This window comes from Oikopleura dioica, chromosome PAR (assembly GCF_907165135.1).
Source record: "Oikopleura dioica chromosome PAR, OKI2018_I68_1.0, whole genome shotgun sequence".
Taxonomy (NCBI): Eukaryota; Metazoa; Chordata; class Appendicularia; order Copelata; family Oikopleuridae; genus Oikopleura; species Oikopleura dioica.
The window spans coordinates 12,035,050-12,062,096 of NC_137293.1; the positions used below are offsets into that span (position 1 = coordinate 12,035,050).

Below are 27,047 nucleotides of genomic sequence, written 5' to 3' on the forward strand. Positions count from 1 at the left end.
TGCGGATCATCTTTTAGGTTTAAGTTTCTGCATTTGTTTTTTATTTATTTATTTTTAGTGTGTAACAAGTAAGGCTGGAAGCAATTTAAAACGCCAGGAGCTTTTGAGTTTTAACTGGGCTGAGCGGTACTTGCAATTTAAATTTGGAAGAGCGAAGTCTTTGGTAAAAAAGTCGAATTGGTGTCTAACTAGAATTGAAACAGGCTATTATCAGTTTTAGTTCGCTTCTTGCTTATCATCTTAGGCGCTTTTCTGGGTGTGCTTGCCGATGCCCCAGCAGGTGACGATGGAGACGATCAAGATTCCCATGGCGAGGAAGGCACCTTTGATTCCGTCCGCGCGAAGGGAGTAGCAGCCGATCTTGTCATCTCCTTTCTTGTACTGAAAGCGGTTAGACAGGCAGGGAAAGAAGCAGATACCTGGGCAAGAAGAGAGGGGCATGTGCATTTGTTCGGTGCGACACAAAGACCCTTGCCGCAAAGCTTTTCATCGCAAATTGGTTCATCGCACTTCTCTCCTTTCCACCCTGAATTCACGCTAGAATTTGAAGTACTTTGATGTCTTACCTTCGGCACAGGCCTTTTCCGGGCAATTTCCAGTCGCTTCATCGCAAATAACATCATTAGCACAATTTCCACTGAGAAGAAAAATTTGAAAATTTTATGAAATGCTTTTTGATTACCAGAGTTGAAAGCAGTTTGGCGCTCCCCAGTAATTGTATTCTCCAACAGTTCGATCTTCAACAGCGCAGACGTCAGCTTGTAAAGGGATAGAAATGGAATAAAATTGTCTCTAGAAACATCTCCAATGAAAACTCCTCGAATGCGGCTTAGAATCGCGAAAATGTATCCCCTTTCCTGAAACGGATCCCAAGAAGAGGACAGCTGCGGTGATCATCTTTACAAATTTGGCCATTCTAAAAGATAGTCTCTAAAAATTATCTTCTGAATGTTGATATCACGATTTTTTTTTAATAATAAATTTGTTCATGAACTCACCTGAAAGCAAAAATCCCTGAGAGTGTGAAGAAGAAACTGGACGATTTAAAATACTTCTCTAACTGTTACAGTAGCCTAAAAAGTTATGAAATCCTAATCAAGTGTGCGAGTCCTTCATCGGCCAATAGCGGATCTTTTGTACAGGCAATCAAAATTTGCACGAGATCAGACAGCCAATCCGCGGCGAATCGACAGCCGGTCGATATTCCGTAAGGGGATTAAAACTTTCACAAAGAACAAACTCTGTTTTTACCTGGGAGGTTCTTTTGCTTTTTCCGGGACGGGATTTCTCGACAGAATGAAGAAAATGAGAGGCAAATTTTTCTTGCCCCTTCGTTTCTAGAAAGATCTTGTTGTTGAAATATCGTTTCCGAGAATTTCAGAAATGTTTCATTTCCAAAATTTATTCGTGAAATTATGCGAGACGGTAATTTAGAATTCTCTTGAACGTTTATTAAAATAGAGGTCTTTATACAACAGTTTTGAAGGGCGGGTGCGCCAAGATTGAAGTCGGACGTCTCACTGTTTAGGTAACTTGGCCGGTGCCGTTTGCAGGGCGCTTTGGGAGGTGCTGGAGCGGGTGAAAATGCGGAGGAGTTCCGCCCTGGCTCGTTTAGAAAATGAAATTTGTCGCGTCGTCCCTGTTTTCTTTTTCTTGACAACCTTCTGGCCTGTTGGAAGATTTGAAGGCTTGGTTGGAAGGGATTCTAAAGAATTTAGAGGAATTCACGCCTGAATGACTTACTGTTTATGTGTTCCAAGGAAATCGACTTCTCGGACATTGCCAGGAGATTGCCAGGAGATTGTTGAACTGTTTGCCGGTGCATTTGCTCAGGAGTCGGCCGCTGAAGAAGTGTTATTGAGCGAAAGAATTGAAGGAAAAGCTCACTTTTTCGTTCTTAGTTTAGCAGGTTTCGGGAGAGTCGATGTCGGCGTTGAAATCGGAGTAAGCGTGCTTGCTGAAATCGACGGTCTATCCGAGCTTGAGGAGGATGCTTTCTGAGGCGTTTTGATTGGTGATTTCTCGGGAACAGACTCCAGCTTTCCGATCAAGACAGGGCCCGATCCGAGCGTTCTCTTTGGTGAAACGAGTTTTGGACCTAGCATAGAGATCTTCTTGCGCATTTCTGTCTTTGTCTCCATTTGCTCTTCGTTTGCGCATTCTGTTATCGTCGGAGAATACAGAAACTGACGACTAGTCGGCTCATAATGACTTCCAGCCATTGACGCGGGAATGACGGAGGCGCGAATGGACTCTTCATCGCCAAGATATGTTCGGCAAAAGTCAGCTTCTACACTTGGCACTTCAGAGGTCGCACTCTCAGCGTAAATCATCGAGGACGTCACATTTTGTTTACTTGTTGGTGAACTCTGACGCGAATCCAGCTGACTACCTTGCTTCACTGAAGAGTAAACATTACTGTATGAGCTCAAACAAGACGGAAGAGGTACTTCAAAGTGTTGACGTTCAAACATGCGGTTTTTCACTTACTGATTTCAACTAGCTCATCGTCAAGATCATCCCCATCCGATTCCACTTGCTTTGGACTGACACTGCGCATCGACTTTTGAATTGCAACGGCTGCTGTTTGAGTTTGTTCTTCCGTTTGTGTGATTTGGTTGACGTAAATCCGGCTTGTCAGAAGAAGCAATTCCGCTTTTAGATGTGCTACCGATTCGGCCATCGATAAATAACCTGAAAGTAAAATTTCAAGCCGCGTCATTTTGTTGAAACTCTGAGTTTCTATCTCAATCCCAAAATTAAGGCCTTAGTTTACCTATAATGACAGGCTGGTTATTATCCTGCGCCATTTCACGTGGCGTTTTTCCAGCGTGGTTTTTCGTCTGAAACTTCACGTCGGACGAGATAAGAACCTGCAGGCATCTGAATAAAGACTGAATCTGTGGACGAGCTGGATTTTAAAATATTTATCCGTCTTCCGATCGGAAGCAGCGTTCCGCTTCTAATTGACGTAAATAAATCAACCGGATTTGAGTTTTATTCGCTGCGATGTCCGTTTTCAGGAAGTTTTACCTGATTGAACCATTCGCCGTCGCGATGTGAACCAGCGAGTTTCCTGAGTCATCAGTAAAATCTTAATTCTTGTAAACTTTTTGTTGAAAGAATTGGATGGTACCTAGCGACAGTCCTCGACGACTGTATTCAGAGCAAAGCCACAAGCAGATTTCTCGTTGATCGTTTATTGTTGAAATCTTTCATTGACGTTCGTAAGAGTTTTGAGGGAAATTCAAGTTACCTGTAGTAAATTAGGCTTGGTATCGTTAAGAAGTCTGTCTGAAAAATTCAGAAGCATCCATTGAAGTACCCTGTTGTTTATGGTCGCCTAGTTGTCATTCCTTGGAACACGGGGGAAACACGCTAATTTGTTTGACCTGCTTGACCAGTTCACGTTAAGTCTGACCTGTGTACAATTTTCAAAATTAAAGAGCATGTTTGTTAGACCTTTCGAGACTCTTTGAGGAATACGATAGTAACTTGTCTAAGAATGAGATAAACTGACAGCTGGAATTGGTCTTACTCAAAGAATTCAGAACTATTGACAGAGGGTCTGATCTGAGCGGATATTGACATTATCCGATAACAAAAACGACGTTATTTTGGCGTTCCAATGACGGATACGATCCTCGCATCTTTTTGGGCAAATATATATTTGACATTGTCAATCCTTAGTTGTGTTCTTATGAGACTGAAAGTACCGTTTCAGATTTACGGAAGTAAATTACATTATGTGATTACGAATTCCAAAAAAAAACTGTAACTACAAATATGCAACCACTTCCCTCAGCTTTCCATGTTTGCAGGCGAGTCCAACGGCCGTCAAACCTTCAGGATTGGTGACTTTGAAAAGCTCGGGGCAAATAAATTTGAGTTTCTCGACTATCCGCACGTGCCCGCACAAAGCGGCAACGTGTAAAACGGAATTTCCATCTGCATCGCGGATTTCCTCTAAATCGGCCTTTTCGTAACTCAGGAGGGCTTCTGTCTGCCCGACCTTGATGCTGTCGAACAAGGCGATAACGTGCATGTCCAGGGACCTAAATGGGTAGTTGTCATTTACTGATGTGTGTTGGAAGTTGAGAGGAAAGACTTCCAATAATCTAAATAATCAAATATTTATAAATATATTGATATTGCTGCTCAACTCAGAGTAAACTCCAATTCGCCACAAGTTTTGAAATAGAAACGATGCCAGAATCTTAAAAAAAGGAGCAGCAAAGTCGGCTTTCTCTTGGAGCCGCATCGCGGCTAAAACTCCCTGAGAAGGAAATTTCTAGCAAAAAAACCTGAAAACGTACCCGGTGAATAAAAATTCTCTTTTTAACAATAACGGTGAATTCTCTTACATGTTCGACATAGATCTCAGATTTGAATTTGACTGAACTTTGGCAAATACAATGTCCCCAGTGCTCAACTCCCTTTGTCTCTTTTCACTGGTCATGGTCGGATTATGCGGATAATAATTATTTCGTAAATTATTTAGGCATTCTCTTTTTTTACAACTAGCGTCGTAGTTTCTATGTTTGCAAAAAATTGTCGATCAATCCTAATGCAACGGTGATCTTCGGCAACTATGGAAACGGCATAAGTGATTTTGCCAGCCACATTATCAGAAATTAAATGACAATCGGGTCGTTTCTGATCTTTTTGAAGATCTTCGGTGGCATCGAGTTTACGATTGAAGATTAATCCCTGACCGGAAATGTTAATAGCATCGATTTACAGGGTATTCAATATTTGTTCTTTGAAAATTTCCAAAAATTCCTCACTAGAAATCATAGAAGTGGTTCAAGGAGCTTTGTTTCTTCATAAAGCATATTTCTACCGTCTTCACGGCAGCATAATACTTACAGTACTCCACTCTTCAAGTCATTCAAATAAATCTGCAAAAAAATGTCAATTCAGCTTTCCAGCAGCTTATCATTCTTGACAGAAATCTTCTGTTCATAGACATGAGAAATTATCGCCAACTAGACACTCGAAAATGCTCCATAAAATCATAAATTCTCCCACTAATTCAATATTGACTCCCTAACTTAGTCACATTAAAACGCAGTGATTCTCTTCTGTAGCTGTCACACTAGTAGTGTGTTTATCCATGATACTTCCGCGGCGGAAGTTCTACTGACCAGTTCCTTATCAATGCGACTTAGTCCAAAGTCGACGGATCTCGATCGCCTCTCTATTCCATTATTCTTTCTCTTGGAAAAGGACTCGTTCGTGCCCGAAATTTGAAATATACGCGCGTGCCCAAATGCTCGTGTTTGCGCAGGATAAAAGGCAAGCGAAATTCTTCTTGGAACTCGAGTGTCGAGCAACGTGTTCTGTGGGGCTTAATTGACCTTTTCAAGGTCAGCAAGCTTGACCAACAAAAAAGGAGCAATGCGAAAAAAAACGCGCAATGAATGGATTGCTAAGCTGGAAATTAGCGGCGCGATCAAAAGCTGCTTTCTCTTTAGCTTTTTGCTCCCAAGACTCGTCATGGAAAAGTGAAAAATTTGTTATCGATGGGTCTGAAGAAACAGTGCTCAGAAAACAATGAGCATGGATTGAGGGGAAACTTGAACTTGTGCAGTTTTCTGAGAGATAAGCGAATATGCTCTGTTTTTCTCCAAAAAATTTTTCATCAGGGCTTTTAGCAAAACTCAAAATCTCAACTTGAAGTTTCTTTTCCATTCCTTTGTGTCAGAATTAAGGCCTTGTAGTTTCTGTAAAATCGAGCCACTCGCCTTTGGTGTCCCCAAACTTTGTCGGAGAATCGGCAATGAATTCTCTCTTTTGGGCATCGTTTAAAAAGACTGTCTCAGTAGTGTCTAACTTGAGTTGGATCACTGTAGGTGTAAGGCGGTTTTTCTTTTGGATGGAAAATCTCCAGATTCAATGAGGATAAGCGCCTTTCAAAAGAGCACTTGCCACGATTCACAATTATCAAACAACAATGTATTCCAGTATACAAAAGAAGCCAGACAAAAATCACAGGCCAAGAATTAAAAGTTCCAAAACGCACACCTTGTGTAAAGAACTTACTTCCTACCCAAACTAAATCGTCTGAATACAATTTAAATCTTTTACAAATTGAAATACTGTCCGTTTTGTGTGCCGTGGATATTGGTAATCATTCGCCTCACGTTACGAGAAAACGCGGTACTTGGATATTCTTACTCCGGCGGTGGTTCACGTGAGCGCGTGGTCGGTCGCGCACTAGCGGTGGCGCTGTAACACTCTCATAAAAACGCAACGTGAAGCTACGTGTTCATCACATTTTGCAAAAAAAGATAAAGAGAAAATATGAAATTTTCAGCTTTACTTTTCGGCCTTTCCTCTGGCCTTCCCATCTACAACTACGTCCTCGCCAAGCACCTCGCCAAGAACTACAATGCTCCTTCTTTGAATATGCCAACACTCAACCTCAATCCACTCACTCCAGCCCACAAGGACTTTGCCAGCCAAGTTATCATCCCTGGAATGATTGCTGATCAGGTGAGTTTACCAGTTATTTTTGTTTTTTCCACGCTTGAATCTGCGATCTTTTACCTAATTTTTACCATTGCCCTTTTTAGACCGAAGGTTCCCAAAAGTCCAAGATGAACTGGTACTTCTGGATGAAGCAAAACGCTGCAACCGACCTCACAAACCTCGGCAACCTCGCCTTGATCCCAATGATGCAGGGAGAAATCCGAGCCGCCCCTAAGGCTGAAGAATACGTCTACGTCCCCGCCGCAAAGGACCAAAACTCCATCCTCGGCACCGGCGGCCAAGACGCGTTCTGGAATGGTCAAGGCTTCGAAGATGTTTGGTACCCAAGAGGAGATGTCAAATCCAACTGGTAAACAGAACAAAATCACCATTTAGATGATGAAAACTATCATTTCTTACCTGCGTTCCATTTTTTTCCTGCTTGACTTTTATGACGTGTAAATTTTTACTGAAACATGAAAAATTAAAATAAAAAAGTAAAAATTACAAAAAGAAAAATCTATTTCAATTGATCGAGAGCGAGGATATAAAGCTCAATTTTCTAAAAACGAGTGTTCGACAAGCTTTGGCGGCGGTTGTTTGGAACAATTAGCGCACAAAATTGCTGTTTGATTTCGGCGGATGTTAGTTTTAAGACTTTCTTATGGCCTGGTAGATGGAAGAGTATCATGTTATCGTTAGAGATCTTGCCGAGAAGTTGGAAAAGGAAGATGATCGTCTTTTCAGGTGCTTCGGGCAGCTGGGGATTCATATTTACGGTTTTAGAACGCCGAATAAATTTTGGCAAGAGGACAAGGCCTTCTTTTTCATGACGAGGGAAAATCCGGTTAGAAAGCTTTTCTTGGCAATTTCAAGCAATAAAATATTTGATAATATCATCTTAGGTAAGCCAATACCGTCATATTTTTTAATAACAAGTCCTAGTTGCCATCATTGCAAACTGCCTTCAATTAGGAAGAGTTCAATGAATTGTTCGATTCATTTTTTATGAGTCCCTGTTCTTTGACCTTTGAAAAAGCAAGTTATGAGCACCTTCCGAATGGTGACCGCGGTGAGCTTTCAGATTTCCTTGACGCGACGGAAATTTACTTCCTGTGGATTTTCATTGTTGAAATGGTTGTCAAAATTATGGCACTTGGTTTTTGCCTGCATAAGAATTCTTACTTGACGAATGGCTGGAACATCATGGATTTTGTGGTTGTTTCTACTGGTATTCTGGGTAAGAGGCAAATATTTAATTTACGAAAGGCTTCGTTAGTACCAAAAATATCGGTAAACAGATTTCGTTCTATGAAAGAACCTGTATCTTTTCCGATTATCTGGTTCAAAATCAAAGAACTACCGGTGTAAAAGGAAGGTCCTACCGAGATTCGAACTCGGATTGGTGGATTCAAAGTCCACAGTGATAGCCATTACACCATAGGACCACGGAGGTGGCGCTGCTCAAAAGCACTATTGTATACTAACCTAAGAGCCTCAGCGCGCACTGCACAGTTGTCTCTGTTTCAAACTCTGATTTAGACATGTATGGCGAGGTTTTATTTAAACTGCTTGGACTTGATCCATCATTACTGTCAAAGATGAAATTGCTGAAAATGGGGCGAGTTTTCCGCCCGCTGAAAATGATCTCTAACTCTCCTTCTTTACAAGCTTAGGTTCCTCAAAGTTTCAATAAAACAGGAAAATTAGGCTTCTGAACCTCGAATAAAGTCGTTATGTCTGCAATTCTTAAAGCTCTAGGACCCATTTTCAACATTTTCATTCTCCTCGTCTTCTTCATCGTCGTTTTCGCCATCGTTGGCGTCGAGTTCTACGCCGGAGGATACCACTCTCACTGTGTCAGGAAGGCTTTGAAATCATTTTCAATTATCTGATCAAATTATTTTTCAATCCGAAAAGTGCTGAAGGCGAGATTTACGGTGAGAACCAACTCTGTGTCGGCAACGTGAACACAACAAACGGAGTCTCGTGGTCTGCCCGTGCTCCTTACACATGTCCACCGGAGGTAAGAGTAATTTTACACATGTAAAATGCACCATCAAGGAATTCACTTTTCTTGGGAGCGCCTTTTCCGGTAAAAAAATTTTTTAGTTTTCCTGCGAAATCGATGAAACGGGCCCGTTCGACGGGATTATTAACTTTGACGATGTGCTGTTTGGAATGCTTGTAAGTTGACTTTCTAAAATCAAACGGGAGGACGTGAGCTTCGAGATAAACGCAAGCTGAAAACTTGAAGCCTAGCACTCGGAGATAAGGAAAATCCTGGTCGCACTTGAGGCTTTTAAAATAAATTTTTTTAAAAAGAAAAGTTTTGTTTCATAATTTTTCTGACTTACCAGGTCGTTTCAGACGGTTTTTCAAATTCTGACGATGGAATCGTGGACAGCAATTCTCTACTTGTCGAACGACGGAACAACGAACGGAAATGCTCTCAACTCTATAATCTTCGTCTTAATGGTAGTGATCGGCGCTCTCTTCATGCTCAATCTGGTAATTGGAGTTCTAAGTGGCGAGTTTTCGAAGGAAAGGGAGCGCGTCGAAAAGCGCAACGCGTATTTGGCTATGAGGGAAGATAAGGATGTCAACTCAGGAAAACGCGGTTTTCAGAGTCATAATTTTCCTTGATATTTTACTGCAAAAACCGACTCTTAAGCGATGAATGGTTATTTGAGGTGGATACAAGAGGGGGAAGCAATAATGAAAGCTGAAGAAGAAGCTGAAGTTCTTCAAACTCGACTTAGTCTTCGCGCAAGGCGCCGAGCTACCGCGCTACCAGCTGGCTTTGGAATTCCTGGAGAAGAAGAAGAAGAAGAAGCGGAAGAAGAAGTTTTAGATGAAATAGATGATGAGGAGCCCGAAGAATCTTGGGGAAGTAAGATTCAGCGTGGAGTAGAAGCGTTTAGGCGAGGATCGTAAAATTGCTTGTTCTAGAGCGGCTCTAGTAGAGCCGAGTTTGTTTACTCTTGCAAAAATGTGGATTAAAATGCCTGTAGGATCGGTCTCATTCTCGGATTATAGGCTATAATTTATATAATAATATATAATATAATAATAATATAATAATATATATTTAATTTATAGCGTTTAAAAGTCGTAAAAAGTTTCCTTTTTCAGATCCTCTTGTTAGGGCACAAATAAGAGCCCTAGTCAGGACACAATTCTGGTTCTGGCTCATCTTATCCCTTGTTTTGATCAATACATTGCTAAGATGTTCCATTCACTACAAGTATGTTTTAAAAACGCATTGATTCTTCACACTTCTAAATTTAGCATGCCTACCTGGTACGACAATTTACTCTCAAAGCTGGAAATAACTTTTTTGGTGTTTTTCACCGTGGAACTTTTGCTCAAATGGTTTGGCCTTGGATCAGAGGTTTACTTTCAATCATATTTCAATATTTTCGACCTGATTGTTATTGCTTTATCTTGGTTGTATTATATTATAAAGGCTTTTTTCCCGGAGTTTTCTCTCGGAATTAGTATTTTAAGAGCTCTTAGGCTTCTCAAAGGATGAGTTCACTATTTAGTTTAGCAATATCAAACGCACATTTGCGTGATGATTGTCTATTAAGATATTATCTCCAATAAACCCTAAGGAACTCTCTGATAGCCTTCAAAGTCACCTCAGGAACGGGAATTACGATGCGTGAATCAATACTTAATCCTGCAATGCAAAGAAATAAGACACAAGCAAACTCACTTTCTAAAATTGAAGAGTTTAGTAAGTAAGTTTTTTGGGAAAAATAAAAAGAATTATTCAGAATTTATTGAATGAACAGTGACTTGAACTGACCCAGCACTTTGGCTAAAGCCAGAGTAGTAATCTTCGCTCATCATCTTTAGGAGATGACGAACGAGTAAAGGCACAAGCCATAAAGCCTTGTGATTCAGTCGACTCTGGTTGTCAGAGTTTTCAGTATCCATTTCCCCTTACTGGATCAGGGTTTCTGAAAATGTAGATATAAAAATCAATAATTTATCTGAAAAACTTACAGGAGAGAAGAAGGCGACGGACCGTGTTGCTAGCATAGTGGTTCGGTGCTAACTGATGTTTTTAAGATTTTCGCGCAGAATAAGGGATGCGTTCTAGAGAGGGTCTAGAAAACATCACGCGATCGTAATTGTCAGTGATTCTTATCAGCGCTTAATTTTTATTTTTTATCAACAACAACACACTAGAAACGCTCATCATTAGTATGCAGCAATCTGATTCCTCTGTGAAAGTATGGAAAGACCTGTCAAACTTGGTTATCTCTCTGATGAGCTCCGTTAAATCGATTCTTGCTCTGATATTTTTGTTGTTTCTGATGCTCATGGTCTTTGCCTTGCTAGGAATGCAACTTTTTGGCGGTCGATCTAACTTTCCCGATGGAATTCCAAACCAGAATTATGACCGCTTTTTCCCCGCTTTTCTAACTGTCTTCCAAGTACTTACTGGTGAGGACTGGGTTTCGATTATGCACACTACTATCAATGGTATGGGTGGAGTCGATGGTGGAGGGTTCATTTATTCTGTCTATTACGTAATTGTCACTTTGATCGGTAACTTTGTACTGCTCAACGTCTTCCTTGCCATCGCTGTCGACAATCTTGCCAATGCCGCTGAACTGAGTGAAGATGAGGAGGAAGTAGAAGAAGCGCGGAAAAGTAACATAAATCGCGAGCTGGACCCGATAATCGGCGAAGATGATAGCAACGGAGAAGAGGCTGAGGCGAAGCTTCCACCGCTAATTGACGACTCTTCACTGTTCATTTTCGAGAAAACGAATCCGATCCGCGTGGCCTGCACGAAGGTCAACTCAAGCCCACTCTTCATCAACTTCATCTTGGTGATCATCGGCCTCAGCAGCCTTGCCCTAGCCGCTGATGATCCGATCGCAACAAATCCAGATTTGGTTACAGTACTCTACTACGCAGACTTGATTTTCACATGCGTTTTTATTTTTGAAACGATCGTGAAAATTATAGCGCTTGGTTTTATTTTGCATCCCGGCTCATTTATGCGGTCTATTTGGAATGTTTTGGACATTATTGTTGTGGTAGGCGCAATTCTCGGCCTCGTTCTTGTCGGTGAGCCGCCAGGGAGAGACTGCGATGATGAGCTAACTCTCTTCCTCGAACCGAATTGCAAAAATGAAGAGCAGGAGAAAGTCGAAGACGGATCAGATCTGGGCTTTATCAAGACTCTCCGTGTGTTTCGCGTACTTCGGCCGTTAAAATCTGTTCAACGCCTTCCAAAGCTGCAAGCAGTTTTCAATGGCTTCATTACGTCGATTGTCAATGTCGCACCAATTTTATCTATTTATGGACTCTTTATGCTCATCTTTTCTGTAGTTGGAATGGAGCTCTTTGGTGGCAAATTTTTCTCTTGCTCGGATCCAACAAAAATGACTGAAGCAGAATGTACAGGACACAGTATCGATGAAGTCGACAGTCTTGGCCATCCGATTAGCATTTCTGAAAATGAATGGCTCCAGCACGACTTTCACTTTGACGACTTTCCCAACGCCTTTTTGTCGCTCTACGTGTTCTCAACCGGCGCGAGCTGGCCTGATGGGCTGTGGAACTCGATAGAAACCACAAAAGTTGACCGCGGACCTGTAAAGTACAGCCGCATGGATTACGCCATATTTTATGTGGTTTTTATAATCGTCTTTCCCTTCTTTTTCGTCAACGTTTTCATCGCTTTTGTTATTCTAACGTTTCAATCTGAAGGAGATGATCAGCTTGCGGAGCAGGAAAGGGGCACAATCGTAGTTGGGATTTATTCTTTTACAATTCAAAAGAAGCCCTCGAAAAGTGTTCTCTCGAAAAAACCGTAATTCAATGCATTGACTATGCTATCAACGCAAAGCCAATAAGCAAGTATATGCCAAAGAATAAAAAGTCGTATCAGTTCATTATTTGGAAAATCGTCACCAATGAATATTTCGACAACTTTATCCTTCTACTTATTATTCTCAATACAGTAACGTTGATGATAAAACATTACTCGATGTCAATCGAGTTTGAATTCATGCTGTCTGTGACCAATGTTTGCTTTACCACGCTGTTTTCAATTGAATGTACGATGAAAATTTTTGGCTTCGGGCCGTTGAACTACTTTTCTGACGCTTGGAACTTGTTTGATTTCGTTACGGTTGTCGGCTCTTTGCTCGACACTTCTCTGGTATTTCTCCTCCCGGAAGATTCCAACGTTAACCTCGCGATTTTGCGACTTTTCCGCGCTGCCCGTTTACTGAAGCTTCTGAGACAAAGTGAAAATATCAGAATTCTGCTTTGGACCTTCATGCAATCTCTCAAGTCATTACCTTATGTGTGCTTACTTATCTTTCTTTTATTCTTTATCTATTCAATTGTCGGAATTCAAATGTTTGGCAACATCAAATTGGATGAAGAGTCAGATATTAATTACCGGAACAACTTTCAAAACTTTGGCATGGCTATGTTACTTCTCTTCAGAGTTTCAACTGGAGACGGGTGGCAAGGAATCATGCTCAGTTGCATTGATGCAGAATGCGATCCAGCGACGCTGAAAGCCGGGTCGACGAAACGATGTGGGAGTAAAGTTGCGATTCCCTTCTTTACGACTTTCATTTTTTTAGGTAAATTTCCTTGAGAGCTCATCACTTAGCCGCGCTCAAGTTTCAAGTTATTTATCTTCGTTTTCAGGCTCGTTTATCATGCTAAATCTCTTCGTGGCTGTCATCATGGATCAGTTTGAGTTTCTAACCAAAGACTCATCAGTGCTAGGGCCTCATCATTTAGACAAATTCGCTGCGGCTTGGTCAGACTACGACCCTCACGCAACGTGGAAGTGCAAGTACACCGACGTGCAAAAGATACTCACGCGACTTCATCCGCCGCTAGGAATGGGAGATAACGCGCCGCAAAGATTGGTCTATAAGCGTCTTATAGACATGGATTGCCCACTAGATGAGGATGGAAAGGTGCACTTTACGACAGTTCTTATTGCCATGATACGCTGCAGTCTGGATGTCTATCAGATTTCTAAAGAAGACTCTGATTATGCAACTTTCAAGGATAAGTTAAAACTTGACGCTGAGTTTCGGGAGCAGGTGGAAAAGCAATGGTGTCAACTTTCGAAGTCGAGAATCGACGAAATTATACCTCCGGAGAACTCGAGGAATTTAAAAACTCTGACTTTGGGAAAGATCTATGGAATATTATTAATGTTTGAGCATTGGCAGGTTTATGAAGATAGAAGGGACATGATAAGAAGGACGAAGTTTGAAATGAACAAGAAGAAGGAGATTCAAGATATGATCCAGCGCCTAAAAATGTACGAAGCGAGAGAAAAATTGGCGAATAGAGGGATTGAACTGCCAGTGATACTCCCCAAAAAAGAAGAAAAAATTCAACCTTCTTTGGCGATTTTAACGATGTCAAAAGAAGAAGTCTCCGACAAGTATATTTTGGAAGATAACTTCTCCAGACCTGAGATTGATCAGGAAGTAGAGCAAACTCAACGAAGATCGATGCCACGAATATATGTTCAAGGGTCGATAGATCAAGGAAATGGTCAAAAATGTTGGAATAAAGCGTCGTTAAGCATAATAAGACCATGTAAAACAGCCGAAGTAACATCGGAAGAAACAATGGAAGATGAAAAACTGAGTGAGCAGTCCTTTTTTCCAATTCCGAAACCAAGGCTCACTAAAACTCTATCTGTGCCTATTCCAAAGCCTCGACTATCGACATATTCTTCTTTTGTCGACTACAGAACCTCGATTGCAGATTCCTGCAGTCTCCCATCAATGAATTTTTCCGAGAGTGAGGATGACCACGACTGCTTTGAGACTGAATTACCTCTCTAAATAAACATGCCCAGCTTTTTTCAAACATTTTTTGAATTTGCTGTTTTTTATTTACTTTGTCATGAAAGTGAAAAAATGCTGGTCAGTATAGTTTGTGGGAAATTATTTGACGATGGCGAGGAGCATATCTTTGTAGTCGCCGCAGCAGTCTCCGTCGATATCGTCAGCCAAGGAGGAGCCAAAAGATTCCTCGTACTTTTCTTTAATGGTCTGGAGTCCCCACTAAAATATCTTTTAGAAACAAAAGTTTTTGGGGGAGCTTATCGAACCTCAGAAGTGAAGATAATAGCGCGCTGGAGTGCGTCATCGTCAGTTCCAAGACCCTTGAGGGCTTTGTGGGCATTGCGGGCAAAGTAGTAAGCGGGATCCAAGGCCATTCGGACGATGGATTTGTAAGCTCGCTTTAGGTCTCCGTTCACTTCGTTTTCAATGGCACCTAGGAGATCGTAGTCCTCAGAAATCTAAAAGGAAAGAATGTAAATAAAGAAGTCTCAAAAAAGTTCAAAGGCCCATGAGAACATTCGCGTTTGCTAAGTTCAAGAGAGATCATAATTTATTTTTATGATCTGGTAAATTTGCATATCGATTTGAAGTGTCCGCAGAGCGGACGTGTGTGATGTTTTTACAATTTCAAAAATTTACCTCCTGATATTTGGCGTTGATGAGTCGGATTTGCATCCAGGATCGACGAGCGCAGATTCGAGTGAAGACGGATTCGTCAGTGAAGAACCATCTGTCTTCTCCGGCCTAAATAAGAATTTGATTAAAGCATTTTTAAACGGAAATTACATCAAAGAGCTCTTGAGCATCCTCAGCAGCCTGGTCCTCGTCGATAGCATCAAGGCCTTCTTCTCGGGCGCAGCAAAGAATAGCAATCATGAATCGCTCGAACTCTCGTCGGCAGTTGTCCTGGATATCATCCATAAGAGCATTTCCATATCGCTCTTCGTAAACTTCCTTGAGCTCCTCAAGGTAGCCGTTGGGTCGAGCACAGAGGATTTCGCAGATGACATCATCATCTGATGAGCCGATGCCCTTCATGGCCTGGTTGAGGCATCGAGCATCATATTGTTTTGGAGTCAAGAGCATTCCTGAAAGGATTTGATATCAACGAGGAATACGCCGCGTCGCTCTTACCCTTGATGACGTGTCGAAGTCGATCTCGTCGAACTCGTGAATCAACTCGATCGTAGAGGGACTCGCCGAAGAGAGACATGAACTGCTCCTGGATCTCTTGTCGCTGAGCGTTCGATCTGTTCGGTAGAATATCATTGACCACGTCGTCATCTATCCTTCCTCTGCCGATGGCATCTTCAAGGGCAACGGCATCGGCTTCCGCGTCGAAGTCTTCGGCTTCAGTGCAAGTTCCTTCGAAGCCAGGGAGAAGCTCCTGGATGACGTCAATAACGTGCTCAATAAGAAGAATACCAAGAATAGCTCCCATTTTTACGTGTTACTTCTCTCTCGTTTATAGAAGTGGCGTGAGAAGCGCAAATGCCGGCGATTTTTATTACAAAGAGCGCGAGTTAATAATTTGCTCGATGATCATGCTTGAAATTTATAGCATTTGCATACGCTGAATCATGACCGGTTTACTAAATATTTAACTGGCGTGCGTGCTCTGCGTCTTGAGAGATAAATTAGTCTCGGTAAACGGAAGAATGCAAACTTGGCGATGCTTAGTCAACTTCAGACTAGTCATGCCCTTGTGATGTGCATTCCAAGTGTTTATTAAATAATTAGATTTATATATTTCAAAAATAGATACAGTGAAAATGACGATACAGAAAATTTACTTTTTGAAGAAGCTTTCCGACGGAGTGATCTTATCGCCCTTGTACATGATGTGCGAGGAACCGCTCGTCTTCGAGTTACTGTAGCTGACATCGACTTGCTGATCAAAGATGTGGTACGCTCTCTCATGGCCTTGTTCCATGAAGTAGCTCTCAGCATTGAAGCGTTCCTCCCTCGAGACTTTGATCCCATCAATGTTTTCGATGCTTGGCACGTGCCAAATCAGACAAGGACGGTGAAGCATTCTTCGCGAGACACCATTTCCAATCATTGAAATTTCTTTGAGATGCGTCAGAGGTCGAAGTTTGGTGATTTCTTCAACTTCCGCGATTCTGTTAACGCCGAGGTACAGTCTCTTGAGATTGACTAGCGCGCGCAGATGGTTCAGATCAGAAACGCGGTTGGAGTCCATGTGAAGCTCTTCCAGTCGCCACATTGATTGAAAGCTCGTCTGGTCAATGTTTTTGATTCGATTCTTGTCCAGCACCAAATGTCTCAAGTTTGAGCAGCCGTCTAATCCGTCAACTTTCATGATATCGTTCGATTCCAAGAAAAGCGATCGCAAGGAAGGAAACCTGTGAAGCTGCAAGAGCGTCATGTCTTTGATCTTATTCGAGCCCAAATGAAGAACTTCCAGACTCGGCATTATGCTTTCTGTTTCTTTGATCAAGTAGGAGTCAGCTTTGGATTGACCGGCTTGACTGTACTGAGAACGGGTCATCTGATTGCGCTGCTGCTTCGTTAGTGGGAAGACGGACTCAATGTTGTTTTTGCTCAGACAAAGCGTTTTCAACAACTTGAGTTCGACCAGACCAGAGAAGTGGACAAGCTGATTTCCGATCAAGTTTAAAGATGTCAAACTGATGAGCTGGGAGACATCCAGGTGAACTGATCGAATCTCGCATTCTTGAAGGTCCAGATCATCGATCTCTTTCAAATTCACTGTCGCTTGCCCATTTATGTAGCCAAATTTTTCGATCAAGAAATCATTTGTCAATCGTCCGCCAAAGATATCCGATGCTCTCGCGATGTCTTTGAGCCGAACAGGTAGCCCATTGAGCGACTTGAGCTGCTGAAGATGGAACAGTATAAACAAGTTACAATCTTCCTTCGATGACAGCGGATTTCCTTCAATGTCCAGAACTTCTAGCTTCTCACAGATTTTCAAGTGCGCCAACTCGTTCGCATCGCCAAGTTTGTTATGGGACAAATAGATTTCAATGACGTTTGTGAGATTTCGGAAAGATTTGATCGAAGTAAGACGATTTCCACTGGCGTTGATTGATTTCAATGCTTGAAGAGTTGACTCGACATTGATGTCCTCTACTGAATTGAATGAAATGTCGAGATCTTGAATGAACGGAAGATTATTGAGAATCTTGTTGATTGACGAGATCTCGTTGTTCCCAAGATCAATCTGACGCAATTTCGTGCAAGAAAGAAGAACTGAGACATCTGATATTTTGTTGTCGCGCGCTGAGAGAAACTTTAAGTTCGCGAGATTCCGAAGCATTGAAATGTTAACTAAGCCCAGTTCGTCTATACATAGCGAGGTGATCTTCGTTCCAATATTTTCTGGGTGTCCGAAATCTCTCAAGAACCTTGCTGCATTCGCCAGATCTGCGTAACTATTCATTTCACCGCTTCTTCCCAGGCGCTGGACCATTTCAGAGGAGAGGATGAGCTTCTGTGCCGCGGCTCTATTCTCTGAAGTGATTCTCTTTCCATTGAAAATGCTCAGCTGCGTGAGTTTAGTGAGCGCATGCACAAGAATCGCATCGTCGTAAGTTATCGCGTTCCAGTCGAGTGAAAGAGATTCTAAGCACGGCGTCTTCTTTCTCAGATGATTGATAAGAGATGCATACTGGCGAAGGCGATTCCAGCTCAGGTCAAGCATCGTTACATTTTTCAGCTCAGGAAGATCCACGGAAGTGATTTCGTTTACAGAGAGGTTCAAGCTTCGCAAATGTCGTAAGTTTCTGATGCTCTTTCCAATGCTCGTCAATTTGTTGCACGCTAGATTGAGTACATGTAGATTCGGCACAGTGGTCAAGTTCGGTAACTCCGACAAGTTTAATCCGACCAGGGACAGATCAGTAAGCGCAGACGTCTCGAATGGAATAAGCTCAAGTATCGTTGGAGCATTGTCCAGTGTTATTGGAGCGCAGCTCAACGCGGACAGGTCTTTATCTTCGTCCTGGAGTGTTCTGACGGGTGTCTCGGCGTACGTTTGCTTCTCTGCTTCTGTCAGTGGTATTGATTTGATTAAATGTGACTGAATATTTTGGTAAGCACCGGCGTAACTGATGATTATATTACCTGGTTAACATACTCAATATCGATGAGATACTCTGGACATAAATAGTTGGAGTCAAAGAGCGTAAATTTTCTCCCGCTTTTCGTATCTTCATAGACCGAGTCGCTGTGTGAAAAATGCCTTGGATTGACTTTTTCGTTTGTAGAAGTTGTCATTGGAGTGCTCTTGCCCATATAAGCGCGGCAAACGATGAGTTGTGCGGTCGAGATGGCTTCTGATTTATTGTAGTTTTTATGAAAGCGGACATCAGCGTCGAATGGTGAAGTGCAGAGAACAAGGTTGTCTTTTGAGCAGCCGTTCTCAATGAGTTCGGTGGTCTTTTCGATGTCGCTCGGATCAGATTGGACGAAGGCGTAAGTCTAAATTAGTGTGATTATTTTTTCTCATTATGTTGGATATTTTACCTGAGGAATGACAAACTGAGAAGTCTCATTGACCTCATCAAGCTCTTCATCAAAAGCAAGCCTCTTTGGCCGATGGAAAATTTTCGTGATTCTATTCAGCTTGAAGTTTTCAACGCCCAAAGCTGACTTTCTTTTATCCATGCGTACTTCGCTCACTGTTTTAGTCAGAAGATTTTCCATCTGATTCCAAATTTGTTTGACCTGACTCGGTTCTTTTCCGTCCTCTTCTTCCGGCTCATAAATATCCTCAAATCGTAAGTTCCCGCCGGACTGCAGCTCCAGTCTCAGTAATTCTTCGTCCACTTGGAATTTATCTCTCACTGACTGTATCGCACGTTTTTCTTCGAATTTTATCCTTTTGTAGACGTTCTCCCAGTGCTCCAGCCGATCGGTAAGATGCTTAATTTTGTTTTTGATTCGCGCTTCGTAGACAGTGTTCTCTTCGTTGTTTTCAATAAAGATGCTCTCAAGGCGATAAAGCTCGGCTTGCAACTCGCGGCGTGAGGAAAGCGGGACCGCGAGTCTTTTCTGTGCAATTTTTTGTATACCTAAAGGATGTTAAAAATAACAATTGTTATTGCATTTGCAATAAAACTCTACCTTTTATAATACTGGGAAGAGTCCTCCTGAGAATGCGTTTCTTCATTCGATAGAAAGAATGTTTTCTGCTTAAAATCTTGACCGCTTCTGCTGTCATATCTTTCGGAATTTCTTCTCCATTGAGGAATCTTAAATATAATTTACCTTTAAGAAACTTTAAAAAGATCAACCTGAGTGATTGTAATGTGTAAAATATCTGAAGCTGATAATTCTGCTGTCGACAGAGCGGCGATTGTGGATACAGTGGGTTGCTTATGTTGAGTTCTTGCAGGTTGAGATATGCTAGGGGACTCAATTGGACAACGCTCTCGATCGGATTCCCGGAAATGTCCAGCTTCGAAAGTTTCTTGTTTAACCTAATTTCTTCTCCAATAACTAAAAATCGTTATTACGTTGTTTACAAAAGGGCGTTACATTTTATGTCGTTCGCTCCAATGTTTAGGTCGCTGAGTTCCGCGAGCTTTTCAAAGCCCCTCGTTGATGTGAGCTGATTTTGAGCGAGGGACAAGAATTCAAGGCGCGAGAGATGATCCAAATTTTCCACTCGGCTGATCTGGTTTCCGTAAACATACAAAACCTGGAGCGACTCGCAGTTTGTCAATTTGGGGATGCGCTTGAGGCGTGACTCGCAAAGCCACAACTCGTTGAGGCTCGGGTTGAAATCGATTTTGTCCATGTGAGAAATGTCTACAAAAGGTGAGGGGAAAGTCTTGACCTAATTTTACCTGTTCCGAAGAAAATCACTTGCGAAAGATTTGAAAATTGCGCCAAGTGCGGCAAACAATTGACTTCATTAAAGAAAAGCTCCAATCGCAAAACCTCTTCTTTCTTGTTCTTGAGCGTTTCCTTTGACAGGCCGTTCGAGCTAATAGCGCATAACTTTAACCTGCACGCGAAAGAGCTTACCTCGATAATTCAGCGAAGACGGCCTGATTTGGGTCTTGCCTCTCGGCGCATCGCGACATATTTTCAATGTTGAACATCTTTAGGCGTTGACGGTCTTCGCAGCGGTTTAGTTCATGTGGGGTGTGACCACAAAAATGATCTTTGAGCAACTAACCTTCCCTCCGAAAACAAATCCCCATCCAGGGGATGTTCTAGAAATTGTCAAAAGAGTGAATTCGAGATTTCTCTTCGCGTTGCTATGTTACGATGAAATCCAGATTTGATTGGGGACTCTACAATTTGATAAATTTCGTCGGAGCCTTACACCGAACTTATCATTATAACACTAATAAGTATTTTGGAACTTCCGATTTGCAAGGAAAACTATCTTTTTGACCAAAAGCCAATAAGATTGAGTCCGCCTCCTCAATATTTAACACCGGCTTATGATTCGCCAGCAAAATGACGTAATTCTTTCAAACATCAGTACGCGTCGCGTAATGATTGGTCTACCCGGCCGCGAGAATCAAATTGGCTTCAAGGAACCGCGGGGGCGACGCGTAGCCAATGAAGCGCATTGCGCCGCAACACTAAAAAGGAGCCTGTCAGGTCGGCGCGCACCACAGCCACTTTTCAACGAGAGATATGGAAAAAAAGACTCTGAACGAAGACTTCGAGCGCGGAATTCGCGAGGCGAAAAACAATTGGAGTCAAGTAGGGCGGAGTCTTGACATGTTAATAAAATCTGAATCTTCGAAGACTCCTAAAATCCAGGCTATGGTAAGGAATATGATCACAATAATTTACATTAAAATATTTAATTATTTATAACTGGGGTAATCTAAAAATATTCAATAACAAAAAAAAGTAATCATCAATAGCAATCAGCGATAAGTGACTATCCCATCGCGCATCAGTGATTGGCTGGTGCTCACGCGCCAATCAATGACAACAGCGCAGGCGTTTCCCAACAAATCAAAAGTTTATATGCAAAGTTTTCATGAAGTATGTAGGCTGAGAAATTATTTAAGATTCGAAGACTGCAATTCTTAACTCGAAAACAAGCAAACATGAGCGACATTGAATATCACTGGGATTCAATGATGCGTCTTGATGACTCAAAAAAATCGCCCCACGTGGTCAAACAATTGACGATCGCGCTATCTGATTGCGCCATTGTTGATAATGTTACGCCTACGCACAATGCGATTACTCCTGATGAATCAGCGGCTAGCGATGCCATCCCCGAAAAGCGAAAACGATGCCCACCTACCCGCTTGATCAATGGCACGAGAAAAATAAAACAAATGTCACCGCAGTGTGATCATTGCGGGCATATCGCTGACGATTCTCACCGTCTATTGGAGCACCTCGACCTTTATAAAAACTGCCTCGATTACTATGCGTCTAAAAGAATGCATTGCTTGATTTGCGATAAATCTTTCAAGCAGCTACGAAGACATCTTCTGGACACTATCAAGCGTGGAAATAAAGATGAAACGCAGAATCAAATTCTACACGAGAAATACGCCACTCTTCTGAAAAAGCATGAGAAGCCAACGAAAAAGAGGTAAGAGAATCAAGTGCAGTAAATACTGCTGCCCTGAGATGATCTTTGTGAACCCAAGCACTCCAAACCAGCAGGACTTTATTTTTCTCTTCTCGGGCGCTACTTTTGCTTTCGGGGTAAGGCGGTCATCCGATCCGCCGGATCATGCATTGTTGGCATAAATGTCGTCGGGACCGAACTACATTTCCATGTTTTGTTTGGTCGGTCAACTTTAAAGGAGGCAGAATTTTTGGTCGGTAAGGTAGGTCGGATCGGCTTTTTTGGTCGGTTTTCTTGGTCGGTCGGTGGTCGGATCGATCAAATTTTTAAATAAAAAAATCAAGATTTTTAACGCTTTTCAGCGCCCTGAATGAGAATATTGGAAAGAGATTTCGCGCGCAAACTTCGTCCATCTTTTCTTTTGTGACTGGAGCGAAATTCGCTCAATTGCGTTGGTTTAAACCGACCGAATACAAAAAGAAACTAACCAATAAGCGACCTCCAACCTTCCGAGCCCAATCGACCAGCTCGGTTTGTCGGTCGGGTCGATGACGACCCTACTGATGGCGGATTTTAATCAGAACGCAGTGACCAATCAGAGCACCTCTTTTTGCTATCTAACACCCCTAGAGTAGGTTATAGCCTATAACTTATAGGTCCCTATGCGCGTTTAACCTCATTGATGAAGTATTTACGAGTCTACTTAGGAGAATTTGGTTTTCAACCCAACTAGATAAAATTCTGGCATGTATTCTGGCGGATTAAACAGAGGAGCTTGCCAGGTCGTCGAGGACATTCTATCTTAGGTTCGCACCACAGGCGCGGGGATTATTCCCACCTTATACCACCCTAGCTGGGGACCAGCACACTTGTTATCCTCTAAGATGCAGAGGAGGGCGCTAAACCATAAAAAAAGTAATCATCGGTAGCAATCAGCGTCCCAAGCATGGCGTTATATCGCGGGTGATCGGACTGGGAGAGCGTGCTGTCTCCTACGCACTGGTCCCAGCAGCGGTGGGAGTGCCTGCGCGCATTTTGAACGGAGAGGGAGCGCTCACAAAATCACCGTGATGGCGCTAGTCCCTGTGCGCGTGCTACCACCTGGGAGCAGATTTGAATGAACAAATTCGCCTCATTGTTCCGTTTAAACCTTAGACGCCTTGACTTTTCTTCCTAGGCGCCGCGCTCACTGTCCGTTCAAAAAGCGCGCGAGCACTCCCACCGCTGCTGGAAGCGGTGCGTTGGCGAGAGCACGCACTCCAAGTCTGATTACCCCCGATTTGACGCCCTGGTCCCAAGAAGGATTCCATAGAAACCTTTTGACCTTGATCGGGATTAACGTAAATCGGTATTCTCGGCCCCGTAGAGAGAGAGTATGCATTTTGCGGATGTCCAAGCGTTGTAAGCCAATAGAAAGACAGTTTCTCGAGCATCGGGGCAGTTCTTTGCAGCCTGGCTACCACACTCCGCAACGGGTTGGTGCGCCAAGAGGATCGTTATGATTCATGAGTCATGACTGCAGAATTTTTCATATAAAAAGCATTATCGCTTAGGAGTCATGGAATACGAGGGATGTATCAGCTTGTTCTTGCTAATCAAAAAATGAAATTTTCAGAGTCGCAGCGAAGTTAGTCATCCCGCCCACGATTACTAATAAACGATCTTCTCTCGTCACCCAGATTCCGATTATCAAGTCCGAACCATTCATCGAGGATTTTATCGAAGAAAGTAAGTATCAAGTTTCAAAATAGTATTAAGTATTAATTATGATTGAAAGTCACCATAAAATTCATTTTAGTTAATTCCGGCGATGAAGATGTCACGCACTTTCAAGATCTCCTCGAAGAAGAAAAAGAAAACGAGTCCAATATCGAGGCTGCTGCAGGGCCTGTTAATGATGATCACACTTCTTCAGACGACGATCCAGTCATAGAAAAGGTTCGTTAGTTGTTCCCTTCGAGTCCCTTGACCCACCCTCGGCCGTACCCAGAGACTTATATTTTCTCGCGAAAATGTCAATTCGCGATTTTTCGCAATTGCAGAGGGGATACCCTTAAGGCACTCCGTCGACCCAGCTCCATGCGCGCGTCTTGCGATTTTTCACTATCATTTTTGGTGATTTTAGGTTTTCTCGATTCACATGAATCTTAGTAAATAAATTAACCTTCTTTGTCTACTATCATTACTATTTCGTTAAATTTTCATATCTTGTTTTTGCGCTGAATTTTGTCGTAAACTTAGAAGCTCGATTGCAAGTGTACAATGTACACTGTACATAAGTACTCGAAATACTCGAATTCACACTTTGAAACTCGACTCATTGGAAAGCCCATAGTCTCCTCTTCAAAGGTTACGCTAAGAGATTTTTTAAATAATAAATATATTTTCTATAATTGAGCTGATAAATCGAGTGAAGAATCGCGAGACGCGGAGCTGGATCGGCGGAATTTATATGGAGGCTATATGTTACATTTAATATGTATGAGGGAAATTACGACCATCCCTGAAGAATTCTCGTTGTCCTTTATCTGTTTTCTATAGAAGCCAAAATATAAAATTTTGAAAAAAATTGTTGAAGATCACGTACTAACATGGGCGACCCTTTGTTACTCGATAAAACGCTGGCGCTTTTTAACTAGTTACTCAATAAAACTGTGGCGGGCGGCCCTCTGTTAATCGGTAAAACGATGGCGCGGCGAAAAAATTTAATCGATAAAACGATGGCACCCTTGTTAATCGAGGCGCGGGGCTCTCTGGCGTGACGTCATCGGAGGACTCTCTTGCAGGAAGATAGATAAGTTGAAGACATGCACTTTGAATACACGGAAATGCTCCTAGCCCAGGCTGGGGACATGAAGCTCTTGGGGAGATAGGCTATTGGGCTGATTGATTTTCTTGGCAATTGATTCTTGACTTCAAATCTTAAGGTATATAATGAGTAAAAGTGACTTCGTAACATATGGGTTAAAAGTAAGTAAGTAGTAATAACCTCAAAGCATCACTTTCACTTTATTAAAATAGAATTGGTTAACTTCTCAATACACGTGGTCGGTTCAACCGACCACGGCGACTTTGAGCCGCCGTTATTTCTCTTGTGATAATCCGTTTGACCTGATTTTTGTTATGTGAGCTAAGATGACTAAAACGAACCATTTTGTGAAATTTTGGATGTTTTCTCAAAAGTGGTGGCGTTTTGCACCGGATTTATCTTTCACTCTGCAGCTGAAAATCCAGAAAGTGTTTTTCAAAAGTAATTGTAAATCCTGATAGGTTAGTGTTCAAGCTTTCCAGCGATATGAGTTGTAACCTTTTTCCTCGCCGGAAACGCAAGTTAGAGCTAAAAGTCTTGAGCGCTCTTCCTGACAATCCGAATTTTGCGCGCCGCGCGGGGCTGAATAATGCATTGTGGTCCCCTCACCCGACCCCGTGTTTTGAGCGCTTAGTTGCGCGGCCGTGTATTGAGAAGTTAAGTAAACCGGCATGTCTTTAGTCAGGGACAGAAACAGGGTTTCGAGATTTTAATCCCAATTTTGGACAGCTACACAGGACAGGGCCAAAAAACAGGAAACAGGTCCTGTCTAAGGTTTTTAGACAGGTCAGGATGCCGAGCCCAGCACAGCTCAGTTTGCCGAGCCAAGAGCTCACGTCAGTGATTTCTGAAATGTCCTGCTCAGCTCAGCTCAATTCAATGATTTTCTGAGAGAACCATTTCAGCTCCCATGTGAGAAAATGTAACAATAAACCCTTGTAAATGTGAGTCTTTTAACATACTAGTCCAGCTGAGTGGTTAGTGCTACCCCTTTTTTACTAAAGTGAGTGGCGGGCGCGAGCTCGAATTCCCTTTTCCATTATTTTTTTCAGCAAGAGTCCTCCGATGACGTCATGCAGGAGAGCCCCGCGCCTCGATTAACAAGGGTGCCATCGTTTTACCGATTAAATTTTTTTTTGCTGCGCCATCGTTTTATTGAGTAACTAACCCAAAAGCGCCAGCGTTTTATCGAGTAACAAAGGGTCGCCCATGTTACTCACTTTAACGACAATTGCAGTTACAAGATTTGCATTGAAGCACTTCAAAATCTCAAGAAATCTGATTTTTTGGCTTGCATAGGAAATAGATAATTGCCCGAATTGTCTTGCGAGCATGAAAAATTAAGACTTACTATTTTAAAAAATGGAAACAATACTGCAGGAAAATTCTATTCTTGATGTCCACCCCCTTTAGGCAGCCCCCTATTTATAAGGTTGAAATAACTTAATGGTCATTATTAGCCTATTTATAAATATTTTTAGATTGAATCAATGCCATCGAACTCCCAGATATACGAAGATGATGATATGAGCCTTACGATCAAAGTCGATCCGGATCATCAAGAAACCTTGCTTCCTAATCACAACAAGCCCAAACTTATTGCTCACAAGACCAACGCAAAAAAAATCTCAGCTGATCTTGGTCTTAACTATGGAACTTTGCGGCAGTCTTCGTTTATTCCACCACATCCAAAACGACGAGTTGTTCCTGTTCGAGAGCGGCAAAACAAGATCAACTATGGCGCCCAGTCGCTTAATATTGCTCCTACTCCGCTAATCGCCATTCCTATCTCATCGAGCACAAGGTTTCAACATCAAAGTCTTACTTGCAATTACAACTTATCTAGCGCACCAATCCCGCAACAGATCCAACTCAACGGACAAAACGTGAATGTTATCCAGCTCCCATCCAATGTCACAACTGTACCCGCGGCCTCTCTCTCTAGTGCCATGCAAACATCAAATGGACTTCAGCAACCTACACTCATCTCTATTGCCGGGCAAAATGGTCCGATGACTCTCAACGGAAACGTCCAAGTAATCAACGTCCCACCTAACCAGTCGAAGACAATGTCAGAACTTGTCCGACTTTTTCCCTGAAACACAATTTCCAGCTCATTGAACGCAAGAGCTTCTGAAACGCTTTTCACCTGCTGCCCATTTCCTCACTACTGACAATGCCGATTATCACAAATAAAACACTAGTTTTATGCAGAAACAAGAGATTTTGCTATTTTCAAGCTTCTTTTTTTTCTTTTTCGGTTACGGAAGAGAATTTTTTTATACCTTGAAGGAGCGTTTTCTCCTCGAATTTCAAAGATCTCGAAAATTTGATTCTTTGAAAAAAGTTGAAGGGT

At 42.2% G+C, this 27,047-nt stretch overlaps 10 protein-coding genes and 1 non-coding gene across 11 annotated transcripts in view; 5 read left to right on the forward strand and 6 right to left on the reverse strand.

Annotated features, from left to right (window-relative positions):
* The window catches only part of LOC145704982 (mediator of RNA polymerase II transcription subunit 20-like), a 67,908-nt gene that overhangs the window by 21,670 nt on the left and 19,191 nt on the right, over positions 1 to 27,047 (forward strand). The window lies entirely within an intron of this gene.
* LOC145703492 (uncharacterized) lies at positions 31 to 1,285 on the reverse strand. Its single transcript, XM_081780856.1, has 6 exons — positions 1,252 to 1,285; positions 858 to 916; positions 683 to 758; positions 567 to 637; positions 420 to 526; positions 31 to 381 (listed from the first exon to the last, which is right to left on the reverse strand). Exons 2-6 carry the CDS (start codon positions 913 to 915, stop codon positions 241 to 243), a joined length of 453 nt encoding a protein of 150 aa, XP_081636982.1. The 5' UTR covers position 916; positions 1,252 to 1,285; the 3' UTR covers positions 31 to 240.
* LOC145701865 (uncharacterized) lies at positions 1,884 to 3,338 on the reverse strand. The gene is made up of 6 exons (XM_081779080.1): positions 3,257 to 3,338; positions 3,137 to 3,212; positions 3,034 to 3,094; positions 2,777 to 2,883; positions 2,491 to 2,694; positions 1,884 to 2,401 (listed from the first exon to the last, which is right to left on the reverse strand). The coding sequence occupies exons 1-6, from the start codon at positions 3,311 to 3,313 to the stop codon at positions 1,884 to 1,886; spliced, it is 1,023 nt and encodes a 340-aa protein (XP_081635206.1). The 5' UTR covers positions 3,314 to 3,338.
* On the reverse strand, positions 3,779 to 4,625 carry LOC145701866 (synphilin-1-like). The gene is made up of 2 exons (XM_081779082.1): positions 4,365 to 4,625; positions 3,779 to 4,055 (listed from the first exon to the last, which is right to left on the reverse strand). The coding sequence occupies exons 1-2, from the start codon at positions 4,457 to 4,459 to the stop codon at positions 3,779 to 3,781; spliced, it is 372 nt and encodes a 123-aa protein (XP_081635208.1). The 5' UTR covers positions 4,460 to 4,625.
* On the forward strand, positions 6,260 to 6,993 carry LOC145703473 (uncharacterized). Its single transcript, XM_081780834.1, has 2 exons — positions 6,260 to 6,498; positions 6,579 to 6,993. The coding sequence occupies exons 1-2, from the start codon at positions 6,307 to 6,309 to the stop codon at positions 6,846 to 6,848; spliced, it is 462 nt and encodes a 153-aa protein (XP_081636960.1). The 5' UTR covers positions 6,260 to 6,306; the 3' UTR covers positions 6,849 to 6,993.
* On the forward strand, positions 7,151 to 9,411 carry LOC145701867 (voltage-dependent P/Q-type calcium channel subunit alpha-1A-like). The gene is made up of 5 exons (XM_081779083.1): positions 7,151 to 7,221; positions 8,395 to 8,500; positions 8,587 to 8,661; positions 8,845 to 9,094; positions 9,149 to 9,411. The coding sequence occupies exons 1-5, from the start codon at positions 7,151 to 7,153 to the stop codon at positions 9,409 to 9,411; spliced, it is 765 nt and encodes a 254-aa protein (XP_081635209.1).
* TRNAQ-UUG (transfer RNA glutamine (anticodon UUG)) lies at positions 7,851 to 7,922 on the reverse strand. The gene has a single exon. It is a non-coding gene; the product is annotated as a tRNA-Gln (tRNA).
* Positions 10,692 to 14,333, forward strand: LOC145701868 (voltage-dependent calcium channel type A subunit alpha-1-like). Its single transcript, XM_081779084.1, has 3 exons — positions 10,692 to 12,100; positions 12,958 to 13,100; positions 13,168 to 14,333. Exons 1-3 carry the CDS (start codon positions 10,692 to 10,694, stop codon positions 14,331 to 14,333), a joined length of 2,718 nt encoding a protein of 905 aa, XP_081635210.1.
* Positions 14,425 to 15,809, reverse strand: LOC145703451 (annexin A13-like). Its single transcript, XM_081780812.1, has 5 exons — positions 15,471 to 15,809; positions 15,123 to 15,424; positions 14,976 to 15,080; positions 14,603 to 14,794; positions 14,425 to 14,555 (listed from the first exon to the last, which is right to left on the reverse strand). The coding sequence occupies exons 1-5, from the start codon at positions 15,775 to 15,777 to the stop codon at positions 14,436 to 14,438; spliced, it is 1,026 nt and encodes a 341-aa protein (XP_081636938.1). The 5' UTR covers positions 15,778 to 15,809; the 3' UTR covers positions 14,425 to 14,435.
* Positions 16,074 to 20,708, reverse strand: LOC145702847 (leucine-rich repeat-containing protein 9-like). Its single transcript, XM_081780133.1, has 8 exons — positions 20,355 to 20,708; positions 20,174 to 20,313; positions 19,863 to 20,135; positions 19,619 to 19,823; positions 19,449 to 19,576; positions 18,849 to 19,396; positions 18,447 to 18,803; positions 16,074 to 18,402 (listed from the first exon to the last, which is right to left on the reverse strand). Exons 1-8 carry the CDS (start codon positions 20,429 to 20,431, stop codon positions 16,126 to 16,128), a joined length of 4,005 nt encoding a protein of 1,334 aa, XP_081636259.1. The 5' UTR covers positions 20,432 to 20,708; the 3' UTR covers positions 16,074 to 16,125.
* On the forward strand, positions 20,889 to 26,894 carry LOC145702848 (uncharacterized). Its single transcript, XM_081780134.1, has 6 exons — positions 20,889 to 21,113; positions 21,365 to 21,903; positions 23,498 to 23,610; positions 23,681 to 23,820; positions 26,173 to 26,495; positions 26,538 to 26,894. Exons 1-6 carry the CDS (start codon positions 20,979 to 20,981, stop codon positions 26,788 to 26,790), a joined length of 1,503 nt encoding a protein of 500 aa, XP_081636260.1. The 5' UTR covers positions 20,889 to 20,978; the 3' UTR covers positions 26,791 to 26,894.

Coding starts and splice junctions, on each gene's coding strand:
- LOC145703473 (XM_081780834.1), top strand. CDS start 6,307: ATGAAATTTTCAGCTTTACTTTTCGGCCTTTCCTCTGGCCTTCCCATC. Junction 6,499..6,578: donor CTGGAATGATTGCTGATCAG/GTGAGTTTACCA, acceptor TGCCCTTTTTAG/ACCGAAGGTTCCCAAAAGTC.
- LOC145703492 (XM_081780856.1), bottom strand. CDS start 915: ATGGCCAAATTTGTAAAGATGATCACCGCAGCTGTCCTCTTCTTGGGA. Junction 638..682: donor CCAAACTGCTTTCAACTCTG/GTAATCAAAAAG, acceptor TTTTCTTCTCAG/TGGAAATTGTGCTAATGATG. Junction 382..419: donor GCCCCTCTCTTCTTGCCCAG/GTATCTGCTTCT, acceptor AACCGCTTTCAG/TACAAGAAAGGAGATGACAA.
- LOC145702848 (XM_081780134.1), top strand. CDS start 20,979: ATGGAAAAAAAGACTCTGAACGAAGACTTCGAGCGCGGAATTCGCGAG. Junction 21,114..21,364: donor CTCCTAAAATCCAGGCTATG/GTAAGGAATATG, acceptor AAATTATTTAAG/ATTCGAAGACTGCAATTCTT. Junction 23,821..26,172: donor ACGATCCAGTCATAGAAAAG/GTTCGTTAGTTG, acceptor AAATATTTTTAG/ATTGAATCAATGCCATCGAA.
- LOC145701867 (XM_081779083.1), top strand. CDS start 7,151: ATGGAAGAGTATCATGTTATCGTTAGAGATCTTGCCGAGAAGTTGGAA. Junction 7,222..8,394: donor GAAGATGATCGTCTTTTCAG/GTGCTTCGGGCA, acceptor CAATCCGAAAAG/TGCTGAAGGCGAGATTTACG. Junction 8,662..8,844: donor ATGTGCTGTTTGGAATGCTT/GTAAGTTGACTT, acceptor AGGTCGTTTCAG/ACGGTTTTTCAAATTCTGAC.
- LOC145702847 (XM_081780133.1), bottom strand. CDS start 20,431: ATGTTCAACATTGAAAATATGTCGCGATGCGCCGAGAGGCAAGACCCA. Junction 19,397..19,448: donor TCTTCCCAGTATTATAAAAG/GTAGAGTTTTAT, acceptor AACATCCTTTAG/GTATACAAAAAATTGCACAG. Junction 18,403..18,446: donor ATATTGAGTATGTTAACCAG/GTAATATAATCA, acceptor CAAAATATTCAG/TCACATTTAATCAAATCAAT.
- LOC145701866 (XM_081779082.1), bottom strand. CDS start 4,459: ATGACCAGTGAAAAGAGACAAAGGGAGTTGAGCACTGGGGACATTGTA. Junction 4,056..4,364: donor CTGAGATCTATGTCGAACAT/GTAAGAGAATTC, acceptor CTACCCATTTAG/GTCCCTGGACATGCACGTTA.
- LOC145701868 (XM_081779084.1), top strand. CDS start 10,692: ATGCAGCAATCTGATTCCTCTGTGAAAGTATGGAAAGACCTGTCAAAC. Junction 12,101..12,957: donor GTTGACCGCGGACCTGTAAA/GTACAGCCGCAT, acceptor ACTTCTCTTCAG/AGTTTCAACTGGAGACGGGT. Junction 13,101..13,167: donor TACGACTTTCATTTTTTTAG/GTAAATTTCCTT, acceptor CTTCGTTTTCAG/GCTCGTTTATCATGCTAAAT.
- LOC145701865 (XM_081779080.1), bottom strand. CDS start 3,313: ATGCTTCTGAATTTTTCAGACAGACTTCTTAACGATACCAAGCCTAAT. Junction 3,095..3,136: donor TCGTCGAGGACTGTCGCTAG/GTACCATCCAAT, acceptor ACAAGAATTAAG/ATTTTACTGATGACTCAGGA. Junction 2,695..2,776: donor TAACCAGCCTGTCATTATAG/GTAAACTAAGGC, acceptor TTTTACTTTCAG/GTTATTTATCGATGGCCGAA.
- LOC145703451 (XM_081780812.1), bottom strand. CDS start 15,777: ATGGGAGCTATTCTTGGTATTCTTCTTATTGAGCACGTTATTGACGTC. Junction 15,081..15,122: donor ATGCTCAAGAGCTCTTTGAT/GTAATTTCCGTT, acceptor ATTCTTATTTAG/GCCGGAGAAGACAGATGGTT. Junction 14,795..14,975: donor TCAACGCCAAATATCAGGAG/GTAAATTTTTGA, acceptor CTTTCCTTTTAG/ATTTCTGAGGACTACGATCT.